This window comes from Tachysurus fulvidraco, chromosome 24, assembly GCF_022655615.1.
Source record: "Tachysurus fulvidraco isolate hzauxx_2018 chromosome 24, HZAU_PFXX_2.0, whole genome shotgun sequence".
In the NCBI taxonomy this organism is placed as follows: domain Eukaryota; kingdom Metazoa; phylum Chordata; class Actinopteri; order Siluriformes; family Bagridae; genus Tachysurus; species Tachysurus fulvidraco.
This window is the reverse complement of record NC_062541.1, coordinates 6,687,585-6,707,836: the sequence shown is the minus strand read 5'-3', so window position 1 is coordinate 6,707,836 and position 20,252 is coordinate 6,687,585. Positions and strand designations below refer to the sequence as shown.

Below are 20,252 nucleotides of genomic sequence, written 5' to 3'. Positions count from 1 at the left end.
CGGTGGCTTAGTGGTTAGCAGGTTTGCCTCACACCTTCAGGGTTGGGGGTTCGATTCCTGCCTCCGCCTTGTGTGTGTGGAGTTTGCATGTCCTCCCCGTGCCTCGGGGGTTTCCTCCCCGGACCAAAGACATGCATGGTAGGTTGATTGGCATCTCTGGAAAATTGTCCGTAGTGTGTGTGTGTGTGTGTGTGTGTGTGTGTGTGTGCCCTGCTATGGGTTGACACTCTGTCCAGGGTGTATCCTGCCTTGATGCCCGATGACGCCTGTGATAGGCACAGGCTCCCTGTGACCCGAGTAGTTCGGTTAAGCGGTAGAAAATGAATCAATGTATGAATAATTGTAGCTGTGCTGATGGTAGTATGAATCCCAAATCCCCAAAATGCGAAAATGCGAGATATCACAAAGGACTGCAGCTGATAGACATGCTCCCCTTTTTTTTTTTTTTTTTTTTTTTTTTTTTTTTTTAAAAGTCTAATATTAATCCACTTGCTCTGTATCATATACCCAGCATGCAGGGGCTCATAACAACGGGCAATATTAAACTAAAGAATTTGAATGCACATACATGTACACAGTTAATATTTTACAATCAGTAACCTTGTAGCCCTGGTCATGAGTACTGTCTCCAACTGCTTGACATCAGCCCATGCTAAAATAGTGAAATAGAAAACATGCATGGCTACTAAGCAACAAGTCATTCACAGAGATATAAATAATGAAAGGCTTCACTTTTTTTCCACAGGACAAGGGAGCCTCGTTCGTACTCGCATTCGTGTACTGATAAACACCAGTCCACTGTAAATTAACAAGCACGTTCGCATTGCAGCTGATTTACACTTGGTGATAGCCACAAAACTTCATTTAACTGTTCTTATTTCAATGGTTTAAATTATGGATTTCTTTTAGGTCGTTCATATAAAATGACAGTTTGTGCATGCAGTTGAAATAAAAAAAGAGTGTAATGAGTATACAGATTTTCTCTGTATCATCTAACTCATCCTACATCTACAGTTCAAAGCTGATAACGTGTGTGTGTTTGTGTGTGTGTGTGTGTGTGTGTGATCTCTGTAACATGGGAAAGGACTAGGAACCAGTTCACAGGGAAATATTTCCTGTTGTGCCCCTTTTTTACCTTTTATTGGTTATCTGGAACAACTTCCTGTCTCCAGCATTAGCTTGCTGTATGCTACTCAATTGTCAGAAAGAAAAAGGTCTTTGTTTACAACTTAAACATTTTTCTCCTTCTTGTGTTCTGTCTACATCTCAGTGTATCTTCTTGACTGTTGTTTTTAGTGGCCGTGTGATCTCACTATAATAAGATGAATTCTAATAATATTGAGATGCATTTCTTAGCATAAAATACATTTCTTGCAATAGCAAGATTCTTTAAATTCATTCATTCTCATTAACATGATGTTCCTTCATTGTCATTAGATGCTTTTCGCTTCATAAACTTTCCCAATTTCTTGTACAATATTGAAACTATAATATAATAAGATATTTCCTCATAATGACCTTTTTTTGTAAAAAAAAAGAAAAAAAAAAGAAATGTTTTTTATAGTGATAATGAAATACCTTTATTTTGCAATGAAATGCTTCTCTTGTAAGAAAGAAATGCCCTGTCCTGTCTGTAATAAGGAGATGCTTTTCTTGCAAAAACAGGATTTCTCATTATAACAAGATGATGATGATGATGATGATTTTTTTTTTCATGACACCCATGCACTTTCCTAGATAGGTAACAGTAGCTGATGATTATTGCTGGTTTGGCTTGTTTTATTGTGTGCTCTGTCTCAGGTTTGCGTGTGTGTGTATGTGTGTGTGTGTCAGGTTTGGCTATAGGAGACATGCCCAACCGGCAGCCTATAGGCATTGTGCTGACCGTGCTTGGTGTGGTAGTGCTTGACTTCTGCGCAGACGCAGCCGAGGGGCCAATCAGAGCATATCTGCTGGATGTGGCTGATACAGAAGAGCAGGATATGGCTCTCAACATTCATGCCTTCTCAGCAGGTACATTTAATATATAAATATATCTAAAAATATATGTGTATACACACACCTAAACACACATCTAAGCACACAGTGTCCCCAGCTTTCCACATCCTTTACACTTTTTCATCAGTTAGATCATCTCTTTCAACACCTTCTCAGCTGAAGGTACCCTGTACACACACACACACACACACACATTTTTCCTACATGTAGGCTATACTGTGTCAGCTTGTTATTGACCAGCGATGAATATATAAAGGAAAAGAAGGAGAAAAAGCAAAGGGAAATGCTTCTTGTTCTCAAAACAACATTATTATATTATATATAATTTTTGGCTCTGATTGGTCAAATAGCGTTGATTCGTTCTCTTAAACAGCAGATGTAAAAACAGTTCCAGCTCCAAAAAAAAAAGACAATAGTTGATATGTTGTAGCAGCTAAAACTAAATGAAAAGCATTTGGGGGGGGGAACAAAAAAAAGTGCCAATGCTACCATCTTTATAAGACTATAAGCTGTTAGTCTGTGACTCTTTAATACTCAATTCAATTCAAGTTTATTTGTATAGCGCTTTTTTACAATTGACATTGTCTCAAAGCAGCTTTACAGACCATAAACATAGAACAAAGGGTTATTATAAGAATAATATAAAGATTAATCGAATACAAAATTCTTAATATTAGATACAATATAATAAATAAAAGATTAATATTAGATAGATTTAGTTCACAATGTGTATGTACTGTATTTATCCCCAATGAGCAAGTCTGAGGTGACTCGGGCAGCAGTGGCAAGGGAAAAACTCCCTTAGATGGTAAGGAAGAAACCTTGAGAGGAACCAGGCTCAAGGGGAACCCATCCTCATATGGGTGACACTGGAGGGTGTGATCACAACATTTGTTAGACTGTATATTTATATAGATGCAAAAGATCACATGGAGTTCAAATCTTTTTAGTATAGCAGAACCTAAGTGTAGCTGGTAGATCCCTGGATGCCTCAGGGTTCCCTGGGTCGGCCTCATCTCAGTGGTCCAAAATCTTCATCGCACGTAAGACGATCAGGGCTGGTATAATTTCTGTATGCCTCGGGATGGGTAGAAGAGAGAATCAATGGAGAGGGATTAACACATCTGCTGTTCATAAAATTTGCAATTCTGATATAATAATGCACAGTATTATGGGATGTATTATGTGTACGCCTGACTAAAGAGATGAGTTTTTAATCTACATTTAAACTGGGAAAGTGTGTCTGAGCCCCGAACACTATCAGGAAGACTATTCCAAAGTTTGGATTAAATATGAAAACGCTCTACCACCTTTAGTAGACTTTGATATCAATGGTTAAGCTAACATAATAGTTTATAGAGTTCAGTTGATCGGGAGTTATCAAGGTGAGTAAATTATTTATACCGGCGTTGTGCACCGTGATAAAGGTCATAAAGCAAACTAGCTTACTAACTAGTGTGTGTTTCTTTAGGACTGGGAGGCGCCGTGGGCTATGCACTTGGTGGTCTTGACTGGACAAACACCTTCCTTGGTCAGGCTTTTAAGTCCCAGGAACAAATCCTGTTTGTGTTTGCTGCTGCAATATTCATCGTCTCAGTGACACTGCACCTCTTCAGCATCGAGGAGGAACAGTATATCCCGCAGCAGGAACGACTGGATGAGGAGGCTGACGGGACAGCCTCTGTCAAACTGAATGTCCTGCTTGGTCTTCCGTCATCGCAGCAACAGCTGGATCTGATTCCTGAGGATGAGCCCTATGAGCATGAATCCCACTCGGCTGAGCCAGAGCTGGACTACCTGGATATGGAGCTGGTGCGCAGTAAGAGTGACTCAGTGCTGGCCATGACTGATGGAACTCTGGAGCATGAGGCGCTCTTTTTACGCCAGATCGAGCCTTCCATCTTTCACGATCGTTTATCATCATTCTACGGCAGCCAAGAGTTCCCACATGGGCGCTTCAGCCTCGGCCGTCTGTCATCCTTAGTGCACGAGCCAGAAGGTGAAGAGGTGCCACTCCATGCCAAACCCAAAGCCTCCAATGGTCAACCAGCCGGGCACAGTGATCCCACTGGACATTCCCAGCCACTTTCAACAAATGCACTCAAATCCTCCAGTGCTGGAGCTGCCATCCGGCGCCGGCGCCACACTTTCTACCGTCAGTCATCCTGTACTTTTTCCTACTACGGACGTCTTGGCTCTCATCGCTACCGCTACAGGCGTGCCAATGCCGCCGTGCTTATAAAACCATCACGCAGCATGAACGATATCTACGAGATGCAGCAGCGCCAGAGGAGGGGACAGCGGCACAGGGCTCGACACCAAAGCGGAAACACTACATCCAGTGGAGACACCGAGAGCGAGGAAGGTGAAATAGAGACTACTGTACGGCTACTCTGGATGTCCATGCTAAAGATGCCCAAAGAATTACTTCGGCTCTGTCTTTGTCACCTGCTCACCTGGTTCTCCATCATCGCTGAAGCCGTGTTCTACACTGACTTTATGGGACAGGTCATCTATGAGGGTGACCCTAAGGTAAGATAATAAAGGACGACACAATAGTAACATTCTATTTATTTTTTAACACATTCATTAGGTGTGTAACAATGCAATTTAATATTCCTTGCTTTATGGTGCTGTCTGTGACACATTTTCAATAATGTAGAAACAAGCCTGTATGTGTTCCTTCCATTTTTTTCAATAATTAAAACATTCAACATTAAATGTTTTTGTTTTCCTTTTTTTCTATGAAGTGTTTGCATGATCCATACAAGTTTTGTATTTAAATAGTAGCACAATTCAAACATTAGCTATCTGGACAAGCTTTTTCAGGAGTACAGGGTTGCCAGGTCTTGCTAATGTTTCCATCCTAATATATCTTAAACAAAAAGACCATGTCTAGAATATTTGGGAAATGGAAAAGGGAGATGCATGTTTCTTTTTTCCATAACTTTCTGCTTTAACCACATAATTTATCCATCTGTAACCTCTTGAAACCTGTTGGTGCGATTGTCAAGGGGTGACTGCTGAAGTCATGCAGCCATGAAACATCTGGAATGTTTCCCACAATGAAAGGGCTAATAACTGTTCTCATGTTGACCTCAAGGTTATGTCGTTATAAGACTTGTTCTGAATCTGTTTTGGTTCTATTAGGCTCCTTCAAACTCTACGGAGCTGCAGAGTTACCATAAAGGAGTGCAGATGGGCTGCTGGGGGCTGGTAATCTACGCTGCTACGTCTGCTGTTTGCTCAGGTCTGTTCGATACAACATGTATCTACAATATGATCAAGAGTCTCAGGACCAACATGCAAATACCTAGGTGTAAAGTAGTTTCTTTTTCAGGTGAAAATAATTCTGTGTGATTCTTCCATCAGTTGATATTGATAGGTCCATCTTAGGTTACTGAGGATAGAAAGATCCTTGGATATTCTCTAGATTATAAAGATTATAATTAGATTTTGCTATGTTTAACATTGTAGGACTGAAGGACTGTATAGTATGAGATTTGTAACCAGTCATTTCTAAACATGCTTATTGTCTTATCTATGCTCCAATATAAAAACCTGTGTATATGCCTTTTTAGTTACAAATTTCTGTAGATTTGATTCTAAATCTGTTTGTTACCTCTTTTAAAGCTTTACTCCAAAAGTATCTGGACAACTTTGACCTCAGCATAAGGGTCATCTACATTCTGGGCACTCTGGGTTTCTCCATCGGCACGGCCATCATGGCTATCTTCCCAAATGTCTATGTGTCCATGGTGATGATCAGTAGTATGGGTATCATCTCCATGAGCATCTCCTACTGTCCGTATGCTCTACTGGGCCAGTACCATGAGATCAAAGAGGTGAGATGGCATAACATCAGAATGGAGAACAAAAAAATGTGATCTTGGAGGTTTTGCCTGTGATGTAGGCGCCCAGTGAGCTGTTCTGACTATTTCAGAATGGCAATAAAAACATCCAATGCAATTGGAAACACCTTGAGAGTGTTCAGAGGAGAATGCTCAGACTCAAGACACAGACTCAAGTAACTTATAAGCATCTTATAATGGTTACTGTTGTATGTTTACATTTCTGGCATTTTGTCTGACACTCTTATTTAGACTAACTTACATTTTTATTTTATACATTTAAGCAATTAAGGATTAAGAGTCTTGTTTAAGGCTTCAGAATTGTCACCTTGATGGTTTTGAGATGTGAACTTACAACCTTTCAATCAGTTGTCCAACATAACCTCAGATAATCACTCTCTAGAATCGTGGTGAGAAGAAAAGCATCTTGGAATACACAAAATGCCAAACATTGAGGCAGATGGACTACAACAACAGAGGACACATCAGAAAAAATACCTTGTTCTTGGCTGATGGGAACCTGGGGGATGTGGCAGCCTAGTGGTGAAGGTGTTGGATTACTGATCGGAGGGTCATGACTTTGAATCCCAGGTCCATCAAGCTGTCACTGCTGGACCCCTGAGCAAGGCCCTTAACCCTCAATTGCTCAGTTGTATAAATTGAAATAAAATGTAAGTCACTCTGGATAAGGGTGTCTTCTAAATGCCATAAATGTAAATGTAAGCTGATGTCTGCTGCTGTTGTATCCCATCTGCCTCAAGGTTTGACATTTTGTATGTTCTTGGATGTTTTTCTGCTCACCACAGTATAGAATGTTGTTGTTGTTTTGTTACTATACTATAGCCTTCCAGTTAGCAACCATTCTCCTCTTACCTCTCTCCTCAACAAGGCGTTTCTTCCAGCAGAACGTTAATTGAAGGCTCTTGGCATGTATCTGTATGATTTTAGGCATTGTTCTGATGCCGCATAATTATTATTATTATTATTATTATTGTTAGATCAGGTGATTTGGTTAAACGTGATTATGTCTGTTTTCCTTAGTAAGATGACACACATTTGCATGTGATTTGCTGGAAAGGAATTGTATTTTTCCTTGTAGGAACAAACAGGGCTTTGTCAATACTACTCAATAACTAGGATTTTTTTCCTACCATTCCATAGTATATCCATCACAGCCCTGGCAACTCAAAGCGAGGCTTCGGCATCGACTGTGCGATCCTATCATGCCAAGTGTACATCTCGCAGATCATCGTGGCGTCAGCATTGGGTGCAGTGGTGGATGCAGTGGGCAGCGTACGTGTTATCCCCATGGTGGCGTCTGGTGGCTCCTTCCTGGGTTTCTTGTCTGCTTGCTTCCTGGTCATCTATCCAGGAGATGGTGATGGAGAGAAGAGTGAGCAGAACAAAGCACTCACCAATTCGAGCAATGCAGAGAATGACCCCAGCACCGAGAAGCCTAGTGTCCTGAAGCTCACACGCAAAGGCACCACCACCACAACCTGCAACGTGGAGTGTGAGTCCACACTGTGATGAAGATTAGTGGCTGTGGAGCACACATTCCCTACATCCCAGCTTGATTCTGCTTTCACCAGGGAGTGGTGTAGATTTTATTTGTTTGTTCATTTGTTTGTAGAGGTGGCATTAGCATTCTTGATCCTCAGGGCCACCAGGGGGTGCAGGACACTAGAAAAAATGACAAGGGCATTGTGGTCTGTCCCGTTCTTTCAATATACATTAATCTATTTAAGCATGTACTTCATCCAATCAAAGATCCTACTTCCACTCTAAGTGCAAGATCTAATCACGTAATCCAATCTAATCAAAATGAAAATAAGTTGTGTAAGATAATCATTTGGATTCTAGGTTTCTCTTCAATTGATTATTCCTTCTATTCCGAGTGTTTCTTTGGCCTTATGGCCTCCTGTCCATGAAGAGGAAGTTTCTCCAAGTACATTAAATAACATTTAATCCTTGTTTCTTAAAATGTCTAAACTCCTGGTGGATGTATGTGTGGTAGTTTAAGTTGATCAGTGGCAAAACGCCCTAAGGTTTAAAACAGACCCAAATCCTTACCTTTTTATAGTGTTTCAGTTTGTGCAAAACTGCTAAAGTTAGTGCTGGGAGAAGAAATTGATCCCCTTAAAGATTCCTACCTTTCCCATGGTCCTTTGCTCTCTCTTTGAGCAGTTCATATAATCATATATATCAATTTGCTACTTAACAAATAATGTTGTAACAAATCTCAATGCTGCAAATGAGTCTATAGAGCACATACCAAATGAAGCAATTAAGTAAATATGTGAAGCTATTGGAAGATGCTTTGTGTGTCTTTCAGTTTAGTTTTCAGTAACAGGATATAATTGGAGTCAGCGCAGTTGTCGTATAAAGTCAGTGCCTGTACATGGGGCTTGAGGTGATTGGGAAGGTACCTGTGGAACATGTCTTAACTTTTCGACAGAACTTAAGCTGTGCAGTAATTCAGCTGAAAAAAAAATTGTTTGGAATTTAGTTCTGATTACAATTCTGTTTTGTATTTTATTGACCGAGTTTGGGACTGGAGTGCTGAACCCTCGGTAGTAAACGTTTACATTCTCTTTCACTGCTGCATTGCACTGCACTGCACTGTTTTTAGACCCTTCCACACCAAGATCTCCCAAGTTACATGTCATCTTTGGCACCTTGGCTCCTCCATGGCCTCCGGTTCAGTTCCAGTTTACTCTACAACCATGCAATATGCCTGTGATGGTGGGCGCTGTGGTGGTTGTGTGCGTAATCGTTCCAACTGTTCTTCTGGGTTAGTTACATTTGGAGAAAGCGGTGAGATTTCTGACTTGCTCAAGGCTGGAAGACCAGTCAAGTCAGGATCCTATTATTTTATATTACAAGACATGGTATTTACTTCCATATTGCTGTTTAGCATGTCAGACACTCTGAAGCATGTTGACAATATTTGTGTTTCCCTCCAAGCAGATTTGTACTTATCTGCTGTATTATCTGTATTTGTAGCGATCTTTATACAGTGTTAAAACTAAGTCGTAAGCTGAATTATTTTTTTTTTTTTTGGAATGTTTATTAAAAAAAATTGATAAACCAAACTTGAAAATATATACACACACAGACATAAGGCTTTTTTTCAGACAAATCGGACGCAGTTGCAATAATAATGTTACTTGCCTCAGAAGGTTTGAGTGCTGGATTTTCCTACCTAGTGCATGAGGATGTTGCATCCTAGATACTAAGGAAATGCAATACGTTTTATGAAGGCCATATAAGCCTCTCTAATGAACTATAAACATGTAAGTGATGGGTTATAATGCATTTATAAGGCATTGTTTATGTATTCCAAGCCTTAATAGTGTACTACAAATACAATATCTTTGTTTTATGGCTTAAAAAAATATCCCTAACTTTCTTCAGTTTAAACCATGAAGTATAATCCACAAATTATAACAAATCCAAGTACACGGTTACTAACAAGTAATGAAAATATGTTGCTCTCTTTGTTTGTCCCACAAGCTTTATACCTCCTATATATTTTTGTTTAACATTGTCTCTCCATCCCAAATAATGTAGCCATATTTGAATTCACCTAATAATCATTTTTTTTAAAGCATTTACATTTTTAAATGTTGATGCGTTTGATTTGTAGCAATAAAAGTAAAAAAAAAATGTCCATGTGCTACAATACATTTAACATACAAAAATCGGGAAAGGAGCAGGGCTTAATTTCTGTTCAATATAATATGCTATCTGAGGTTCTTACAAGTGTGTTGTGTATGTCCTTTGTAATGAATAATAATAACAATTAATAATATAAAGTGCAATTTTCATAAGTGATTATAATCTGTATAGCATAATGCCTTAAAAATGTGTCATAACATGATTACGGTGGGTATATGATGGACTGGATATAAATATGGCCTTCATAGAAAGTGTTATTGATAAGTAATCATTACTTAAAAATATTAGAGACTTGGCTTTAGTCGGTGGACAGGTCTCTATTTTTTTTAAATACTTGAAGTGTGCTGTATTTTTTTTTTTTTTTTTTTTTTTTTTTTTCCCCGGATGATCCAAGTAGATGTTTGGTAAAGAACTGGATGAAGGGATGCTGAGTTGGAGTTGGTTTGGTTGGATTTGCTCTATCAGGACGTATGTACATTTCATGTGAATGTAACTTGTCATTTTATTCTTTTATTATGAGCAAAAGATTTGATAATGCAAAGAACTTGCACACGGGCTGTTGTCCCTGACTCGGATTATGCATAGTCTTGGACTACGAAGGTTACACCTTTTACTGTGCAAGTTAGTTCAAGACGAAGCTTAATCCTGGTCTGTAGAAGGACACCCAAACAGAGTTTTAAGAATCATTTTGCAAAAGAAAAAAAGAACTGTGGATATTTATTTTTGAGCTCTTTCATGTTATACTAAATGCTTTGGCTTTATTTAAAGATGAAAATCCAATTATAGAGAGATATAATAATATTATTATTATTATTATTAACTGTTGTGCTAAATGCAAATGGAAATATGCGTTGGAAAAGATCAGAGTTGTGAGTGTGTTTGTGTGTTTATGTGCGTGGGTGTGCGTGCGTGTGTGTGTCTGTGTAATGTCAGAATTAGACTTCTAGCTGTCTACAACTCCTAGTTTACAGACCGTAATTTAAAGCAAATGTCACTTAAGTCAATGATTCTCATTATGTGTAGTTCAAAGTATGTGATTATGAATAATCCTTTATTATTGCCTCCTTCATTAATTATGATTGTGTATTCGTTCACTGTTTCGAAGAAAGTTAGTGGATGTTAACGACAGACAAAATGTATGGAGGAGAACAGAATATCTGCAGTGTACTATAAGCTTTGTTATTCGAAAGTTGTATATATTCCTTTGAAATAGTTTCTTTTGCTGCTGCTATATATTATATATATATATATATATGTGTGTGTGTGTGTGTGTGTGTGTGTGTGTGTGTATATACACACACAGTATATATATGTATATATATTCGTCTGTGTGTGTGTAAAATATATATATAATATATATATATATATATATATATATATATATATATATATATATATATATATATATAAAGCTGAATTATTTTTGTTAGTTTCATTTTCTAAGAACTGTACAGAACATCTGTAAATATGCACAAGCCTTCAAATGTAGATCTATTCAGGAACACTGTATTGAATGCACCTTTAAAGAATCACTGAAAGAAACGTTATGGATGTGTCTCCTTTTTTATCTGGACTTTTCCCTGTATAACTGCATGTATGAGTGATTTTATAGCTGGTGTATAGCATGTTTGGGTGTCATTAGGATAAATCATTAAATATTGTATGATGAGATCTCAATAGTAGGGGGGAAAGTTTTGCATGTCCCTTTTTTTCATGTGAAATCGATGGATAATTTTATCCAATCAACAAACTTTTTTTTTTTTTTTTTATCCAATCAACAACCACTTTTATAACATCCTCCAATGCCTTAAGGATTCAATGAATATTTTTTTTAATGACTAGATTTTTTTTTCATAACCATAGATACAAACTTAATAGACTGAATAGATTACGTTGAAATTTACATTTATGTTTTTTGTTAGACGTTTGTTAGAGTTTTTGCTATCCATCAACTTACAGAAGTCTCTTTGGAAGTCTGTCCTAATGAATACATCGATATTGGCGCCCTATATCACAAACTAAAATTACCATCAGTCTAAAACTTCTGTTGGGAGGTAAAATAACAAGCAATGCATATTTTTTTAACATGAAGAAGTCATCTGAGACGTTTCAAATGTTTAAATGATTATTACATTCATTTATGTACGTCGTATGTGACCTACTCTAAATTGGATTATCGAGTTAATAAAATTCTTACACTAGTCATATTCTCCATGGCGTCTCAGAGTATGTCAGAAAAACCGAACCTCCCTGGTTCAGATTACTGCAGTATCTGTGTTTCTGTTCTATCTGTATGGGAAGATGCATCACCCCAAGTAGTGAACGAGTGTGTGAATGTGTGTGCATGGTGCTCCTGCCTCACGCCCAGTGTTCCTGGGATAGACTCTGGATTTGCTAGACAACTGCTGAGCTTTTATAAAAAAATATATATATATATTAAAAAAATCTTTATTAATAATGTGTATTTTGCCTAAAAATACAAAATATCATACTGACTATGTTCAATCGAAGTATATTAGCAACTGGACAATGTTTAATGAATAAATGATTGTAAGACACTGCCGGCTGGTGGTCATTTGAAAGCGTTTTTCTTTCTTTCTTTCATTCTTTCTTTCCATTCTTTCTTTCCATTCTAACTAAAGTACTTGACACATTTGTGGTTTGTTCCTAGTGACTAGGATTTTTTCCCCCCAGACAAAATGTGTTAATGGAGCCATCAAAAAGTGGGGAAAATTCTGGAAACTTAACCTGGTGCTCATGATGATCTTCATGTCATATAACGTAGATGCTTCTGATCTCTATACTGGCAGCTATTTAACATATTTCCACGTGGCCCAATTTTTACTGACATTTCAAAAACACCCTGAGAAGAGCATGGCAATATCTACAGTATATTTCTGAAGATTACACACACAACTGCATTCAGCAATATGTCAGGTACTGAAACACAGCTTCCAGTAATGTTAGAATACTCAGTCTGGGGGAAGATTAGATGCATTCCTTATCTATGCAATTTACTACATTATTTATCCTTTTCTGACTCTTGTTCATGCCTCACTATGTCTTTACACTCATTTTACAATGACAAAAGATTATATAAAATTATAATGTGTGAAGTGTATTTTCAATAGACTTTCAATGGAATTTGACTAACATATTTCAAAAGACACACACTTTGGTCATGTTTAACATTAAATAAATATGGACTAAAACACTTCGGACAATAGGATGCACGGCAGAGTTTCTATCACAAATCTTTCTTTAATTCAACATACTTTTCATATTTCATGCCTTCTCAGTATGGGACAGGACAACATTAGCCATGAATTCTGTAATAATCGGTGTATATATAAAATTTTAAACTACAGATCTATTTAGAATGTATAAATAGCCTATCTAATGTATCTTGGCTCAATTGTTTGTGGCTCTGAGTTGTTGTTTGGAGGAGTGGGGTTCAAGCCCCAATGTTGCCAAGCTTCCACTGTTGGGTCCTTGAGCAAGGCCCTTAACCTTCACTACTCCTGGGTTGCTTTATCATGGCTGACCCTGCACTTTGAGCCCAATTTCCAAAACTTGGATATGCAAAGAAAAGAGTGTGCTGTAATGTACTGTACAGTATATACATGACAAATGCAGTCTTCTAAGTAAAGTTTCAGAGAGCAGGGAGGGAATATTTTTCAGGTTTGATACCACTAATTTTTGGAAAAAAATCATTTACTATCATGTCCTGTTTTACTTGACATGACTAAAAATACAGCCGTAATGATTTCAATATATTTTTTGAATGTGAAAATGGCAAGAATGCTTTTTTACGTTTGGATGCATCTCCTGTCAGTTGTTTTATAGACACTATACAGGTCACCTAAGATCCTGGGAATGGGGCGTTGTGAATATGGGTAGGAATCATTTAAAGGTCGAGCCCACTTTAGATTTAAAGTGCTAATCGTGAAAAAATAAAACTTACCTTAAAATATATGTAAAAAAAAATGCTGCTCAAGGAGGCTCCTCACTGTGTGGAGATGATTGAGGATCAAGCATGCTGTAATTATAAGTTATTTTAATTATCAACGTGTGTGAAATAAGGAAATCCATAAAAGGTTTATTTTTTTTAAGATTGTATGTTGACCTCAGGTTAGCTCAGAGGACAATAAACCCAGTTACTTGTGAACCCAGACGCTTCCAGACTGACTGTAACTAAACAGCAATGGCCTTGTGATGTTCATTAAAGGCCGAGACTTTCTGTCGATGTGTTCCTGAATTTGCAGACGAGTTTTGATATTTGTTTTTGTTTTATAATAGTATTGTATTTTTCTTATATTTTATAGAGTAATAAAGAGCTTCATGTGGATTTAGGTTGGATATTTGTAAGTAATTGACAATGGATGTCTTTAGTGTTTTCTCGTTTGTTTGAGCATCATTGAATCTCAGCGGCTTCATTATCCGAATCAGATCTCTGGCTTCTCTCGTCACGTGACCTAATCACACAAGATCCTCTCTAGTTTTTATATACTTTACATTTCTTTTAGGTCAATAATGTTTAAGGAACTAGACTTAAGGCTCCGTAAACACACAGGGTAAATTTAGTGTGTGTAGCCGGTCTGCCTCCTGTCATGTTTTTTGGATGTAGGAGAAAACCAGAGAACATGGAGGAAACCCATACAAACATTGTGGAAAACATGCACAGGTGAACAGCAAGTTTAGAAAGTAAGCAGAGCTCAGGATGATGGTGACAGATGACAGGTGATGCAGCAGACATGTCCTTTTTTTTAAACATGAGTTAAATGGGAGATTGTCACCAGAAGCTGCTGCTCTTCCCTGACTAGCTTTCATGGAGCTCATGAAAAGGATGGGAAATTCAGAACAGAGCCATACCGCCAAATGTAAATTTTATAAGCTTGCAAATAAAAAATTATAACAGAATCGTCTTTATTTTGATTCAAGTGGTCCTGACTGAACTTAGTGTTTTTAAAACTTACTGCACACCAATAAATAAAATCTCACATGTGTTCCGATTCTCACATGTGAGTTTCTGATCGGTTTACTGTTACAAACGTGATCTGTGACATGATCTATATACTGTATATACATTCTCTATCTCTACCTCTATCTCTATATCTATCTACAGGTTCGTTCCCACGATCTTCCCATTCATCTCCCTGATAGCTGTGTTGGCTTCAACTTCAGAGGAATATGTGATGAATCCATATCCTTTTACCTTTATATGCTGTACAGGGAGATACAGAAAGCAAACAATGAGGATTACACACACACTAAAATATATATAAAAAAGAGCAGCTATGCTGTGTTAGTATCAGGGAACTGTGATTGAACCACCTATAGTCTATATCCACAACTTATCTGTCTATACTGATAAAATTTCTGATAGCAGCTATATAAAATACAATGTATGAAAAAAAACACATGTCCCCTAAAAGCAAGAGTAAGGGGAAGTAAACATAGTGTATTGGGAAAGGAAGAAACTGGAGGGATTAGTAGTTCACCTGAGCTCTGATGATATTCCCAAACTGGAGGAACTCCTCATAGAGGAGTCATAGAGTCCAAACCCCTAATGTACAGTTCAGCTCCCTGCAGAACAGAGGGCAAAGTCTAGTTAACATCCAGTGTGTTAAATAATCCAATCATAAAGCTCAAAATGTGAGAAATGAAACAGAAAAATAAACAGAAAATCCCAAAGCAGCATGTAAAGGTGAATAAAGTGTGCCACTATGTTTATGATAATCACATCACGTTAGCAGCACGTCCCCATGTCTATATATGGACACAAAGGCCTGTCCTCTCAGGTCTGAGATCTGTGAATTTTATTGCTGTACCTTTGTGTTTGGTGTCTTCTGCTCCCAAACATCATCTGCCTTCTTACTCTGCTTTATCTTTATTCCTTTTTATCTAAGTCCTCAACATTTTTCTTTTTTTTCTCAATCTTGTCCTTCTTCTCAATAACTTTCTCCCGCTTTCTTCGACCAGTTCAAGAATCTCCTTCTCCTTGCTGACCTCCTGCTCCTTAAGCTTCTCTGACTCCTTCAGCTCAGCATCCAGTGCATCCATAATTTTCCCCGTGTCAGTTGGGGAGGAGTTGGTAAAGAGTCGATGGATGCAGCATTATCTGTCAGGAAAGGAAGCAGATTCGAGGCCAGTTGAGGCTCAGGCTCAGGTGGAGACAAAGACTCAGGCAGACCCACAGGGTTGGGTTGTGACAGAGTCTCAGGTGGAGACACAGGCTCCGGTTGAGATATGGTCTCAGGTGGGGTCACAAGCTTTGGTGGAGATGGCGGTTCGGGTGGAGATGCACGTTCAGTGGGAGACACAAGTTTGTGCAAAGATATAGGTTCGGGTGGAGACAAGGTCCTCATCTTCCTGTTCATCGTCTTTCTGAATTGTGGTCTGTAGGAAATATAAGTTGTAGGTAAATTGTGAATCTCCTAGAGATAGTTTAGGTGTTAAATGTCTGGAGTTAATACGTGAAAACACCATTATAACAACCTTAAACATTTTTACTGTAGTGCTTTTTGATTTCTTACCAGTGTGGGCTTCCATTTGTGCAGAATTGGCTGGTGGTTCTGAGTAGGCTGGGAAGATGGGAGGAAGCAATCTGCTACAATAGCCTCCACTGTTGGGGTTTGGGGTAGAAGTCGGGTGTCAGGGAACCTCATCCTCATTTGGGTGACACTGGAAGGTGTGATTATTAATATACAGTCTGACAATTGTGTATTGATGAGGAGGATGTTGTCCTCAAAGACCACATGTAGACCTCAACTCAACGAAGGTCCAAAATCTTCATGACATGGACACAACTGGATCTGGTACAATCTCTGGATGATTCGAGATGAGTAGAAAAAAGAAGCAGTGGTGAAGAATTAGCATAGCTGCTGTTCATAATATTAGCAAGCACTAAATAATAATGTGCATTTGATCAGATGTAATAGAGCACAAGATTATGGGAAGTATTATGTGTATAGCTGAATAAATAGATACGTTTTAATCTACATTTAAACTGGGAAAGTGTGTCTGAGCCCTGAACACTATTTGGCTATTCCAAAGTTTAGGAGCTAAATATGAAAACGCTCTACAGTCTTTAGTCGATTTTGATATACTGGGAACTACCAGAAGTCCTGAGGTTTGTGATCTCAGAGAGCGTGAATGATTGCAGCGTGTTAGAAGACTTGTTAGCAGTTTGTAATCTATTCTGTAGCAAGTGTAGAGATTATAAAATTGGGGTTATATGATCATATAAGGTAAGAACTCTGGCAGCTGCATTTTGGACTAACTGTAGCCTATTTGTTAAAGATGCAGGACAACCACCTAGTAATGCATTACAATAGACGAGTCTGGAAATCATGAATGCATGAAGTAGCTTCTCAGCATCAGATACAGGTAGGATGTTTCTTAGCTTAGGCAATATTTCTAAGGTGGAAGAAGGTTGATTTTGTAATATGGGTGATATGATTTTTAAAAGTCTAATATAACATCCAGGTCTTTCACTGTTGAGCTTGTAGTTATAGTACATCCCTCTAAATGGACATTGAATTGTAAAATCATATGTGCACTGGTTTTTGGACAGATAAGTAATATTTCTATCAAAATTTAACAATAGAATATTGTCATCCAAATCCGTTTATATTTTTAACCTAGACAATGTAGATATTTCATCTGGTTATGATGAGATATATAAGGGGGTATCGTCAGCATAACAATGGAAACTAATCCCATGCCTTCTAATGATTTCAACATTTTAGTAACGCTGTTGTTGCAATCATTAGGTTATTGTTCATTTCTAGAGTAGCACTCCAGAGACCGGACACCAGGTGGCACTGTAATGCAAGAAATCTTTATAAGAGGGCCTCTCAAAATATCCAACTGTGGAATTAACCATCCATTTTGAGAATGTTAACGTTCATTTTGTCAGACTGCCAAACCCTGTGCTTGATTATATGGGAAAAGACTCAATGTCAGTGATCACAATGAACACTGGATGCAGGAACACTGGAAGCAATGCAGGAATACACCATGGAAAGGACACTAATCAATCACAGGTAACCTTTAACATACACCACACAATCATTCACACTCTGGGGCAATTTAGTATAGATAATCTGCCTACATGTTTTAGGGAGGTGGAAGGAAACCAGGGAACCCTGGGGAAACACATACGTCACCCACACGTCTCATAACCCAAGCTCACCCCTCACTACTGTATATCACCCAAGCTAATTCATTACTAGCTGAGTGTAAATACTATTTCCTTCATCCTGCTGGACACCTCATGGACATAGTCTTACCTTATTGCTTGTCCCAATGCTCCATATTCCCTAAGTAGCTATGATGTCATGAATGAAATGCAGTTTCTTAAAAGATGCAATCAAAAAGTGTAATTCTGTTTGTCATTAAGCGGGTTTATGGATCAATGTTCTCACTTGTAGGAAGTTTCGTTTTAATTGGGAAAAGAAGACTAGGAAGGCCTTGCTTTGCCTGGAGTAAAGTTTTTTTCTTTGTCCATTTAATACATGCAGAAGGAAATTTGGACACTTGAGGGATGAGGAACTTTCACTGGGGTGAAAAATATTAGTTCCCAGGAGTGAAATATTGAAGTTGTGTGTATATATCATGATGTGTTGTGTCTTTACACAGTGTGTATTTATGCAGTTCTGCCATGAACACTGAATTATAACAGAATTTGTACAAACTTTAAAGGTATGATCTATGTGTACAGGAAATCACTGGAACAAAGATCATTGCTAATGGTGTCCCTCAGGGTGGCATGCTAGGACTTGTTTTGCATTTTGTATTAATGGCTCACTTGCCCTGTTCATGCATTTTGTAAATGTGCTGAGACTGTCATCACTAGCTAGGAGGACACCAATGGGTTTTATTGGGGTTTTGCAGATAGATTCAGTGTTTTCCAGTAACCACCAGGCAAAACCTTTGATCCTGGTTAAGGGCCCTGTAAGGCTAAGAAATGGAGCGGCCCTGATCAATGAGTTCCCTGGGGTGAGCAAGTGACTAGTTAAAACCATCGATGCTTAAACTGAATACATTTAATCCCAGATACTAAATATTGCATATTGTTTAATTTATTATTTGCAGGCAATGTTGTATTTCTTAATCTCAAAGAAATAAAAATGTGTTACTTATCATGCCTGTTTGATTTGTTTTCATAAATTGTTGTCTCAACATATATATAGTTTCAGGCATTAATATTCAAATTCCCTACATTCATTAATATTCATTAGCTTCCTAATAGCTTTTTGAAGAAAGTTTTAGGCATTGGACATGTCCAGCGTATACTGCATATACTGCAAAAGCATATACTGTATTATAATGGCCAAAAGTATTAAGCTTAGGAATGTGAGAAAAGGGTACCTTCCTTGAAGGTAAATGCATAAGAGCTATGCTAATTGACGTTATGTCTGAGTATTGACCTGATGGATATTAGGCCTCACATTCTTTTCACATGTTCTGTTTCTGTTCTTCCTGCATTCAAATTAAACAAGACACTAACACAATATCACCACCATGAAGCCATATGGGAAGAAGAGCCTGATCACAACCTGATATGAATCATCATTTAGGTGAGATTTGAAAGTGAGTAAAAGCTGAATTACATTATACCCTTTATAAATGCTCCATATGCTCCATTTTTGTGAGTCTGCTGTCAGTAAAACACTCGGAAGGAGAGGGACACCTAACAGGTCCTTTGGGAGGAAATGAAGGCGCATATTATAGAACATTCAAGAGGAAGCTATGATGAATCAAGGCCATTTTTAGAAACGGTACCATTTTATTAATGTCATAATGCTCAAAGCAGATGTCCTAATCTTTTAATGAATAAATCAATTATTCATTCTTTTTTTCATTTATTCCTGTCAGACTGTTATGCTTTGATGAGGTTCAGGGTGCTATTTTCTGGGCTCATGTTCGGGGCAGTACCTATCCTCTGGAATGTACTTTTTAATAAGAGTTATGTAAAAGAGTGTTTTATTTATATATATATATATATATATATATATATATATATATATATATATATATATATATCTATATATATATATATATATATTTTATATATATATATATATATATATATATATATATATATATTATTTTTTTTTTTTTTTTTTTTTTCTTCATATTTGAAATGGATGTATAATTTATTGAACACATAATACAGAATGGATGAACATTCATTAATTTTATTTAAGATATATTACCTAATACCGAGTAACTATTTAAGTTTGTATAATGCATTTGGATTGCATTTGAGCAGTATGTCTTATCTACATCCCTGACAGAATTACAGACAGCACGGTGTAATATGTTATTGGTCTAAGACATGACAAACAGTATTGAGCTGTGAAAACATTAAGTGATCAGAATACAACACTATAGCAATCAGATGCCCAGAATCCAGCCTGTAGAAGGATTTGCTGTATAATATATGGAAGCCATTATTCTAGATTCAAACTTATAGGCCTGTCTCACCAATGGGACAGTCTGGGTCTTAACCTCTCACATTTTTCTCTGTCTCCTCATTTTGTCTTTGATATTGCTCCTGCTTTTCATATATCTTCCACTGGATGTCATCATCATTAGGGATTACCGTGTCAAGGTTATTAAATGCCAGCGTTGTTCTCTGCTACTTACCTTTTATTATTATTTCTGGTTGGTTGTCTCTTAGGTCTGCTGCAATGTATCTGGACATAGATGTTA

At 37.7% G+C, this 20,252-nt stretch overlaps 1 protein-coding gene across 2 annotated transcripts in view; it reads left to right on the top strand.

Moving 5' to 3' along the window:
• Window positions 1–8,711, top strand: part of LOC113661563 (solute carrier family 45 member 4) — a 36,688-nt gene extending 27,977 nt beyond the window's left edge. For both annotated transcript variants that reach the window (XM_027175880.2, XM_047808002.1), the window contains 5 exons: window positions 1,834–2,013; window positions 3,470–4,530; window positions 5,149–5,248; window positions 5,632–5,843; window positions 7,011–8,711. In XM_027175880.2, the coding sequence (XP_027031681.2) occupies window positions 1,834–2,013; window positions 3,470–4,530; window positions 5,149–5,248; window positions 5,632–5,843; window positions 7,011–7,379 (1,922 nt within the window). In that variant the 3' untranslated portion in view covers window positions 7,380–8,711. The remainder of the gene's footprint in view (window positions 1–1,833; window positions 2,014–3,469; window positions 4,531–5,148; window positions 5,249–5,631; window positions 5,844–7,010) is intronic.
• The last annotated feature ends 11,541 nt before the right edge of the window (window positions 8,712–20,252 follow it).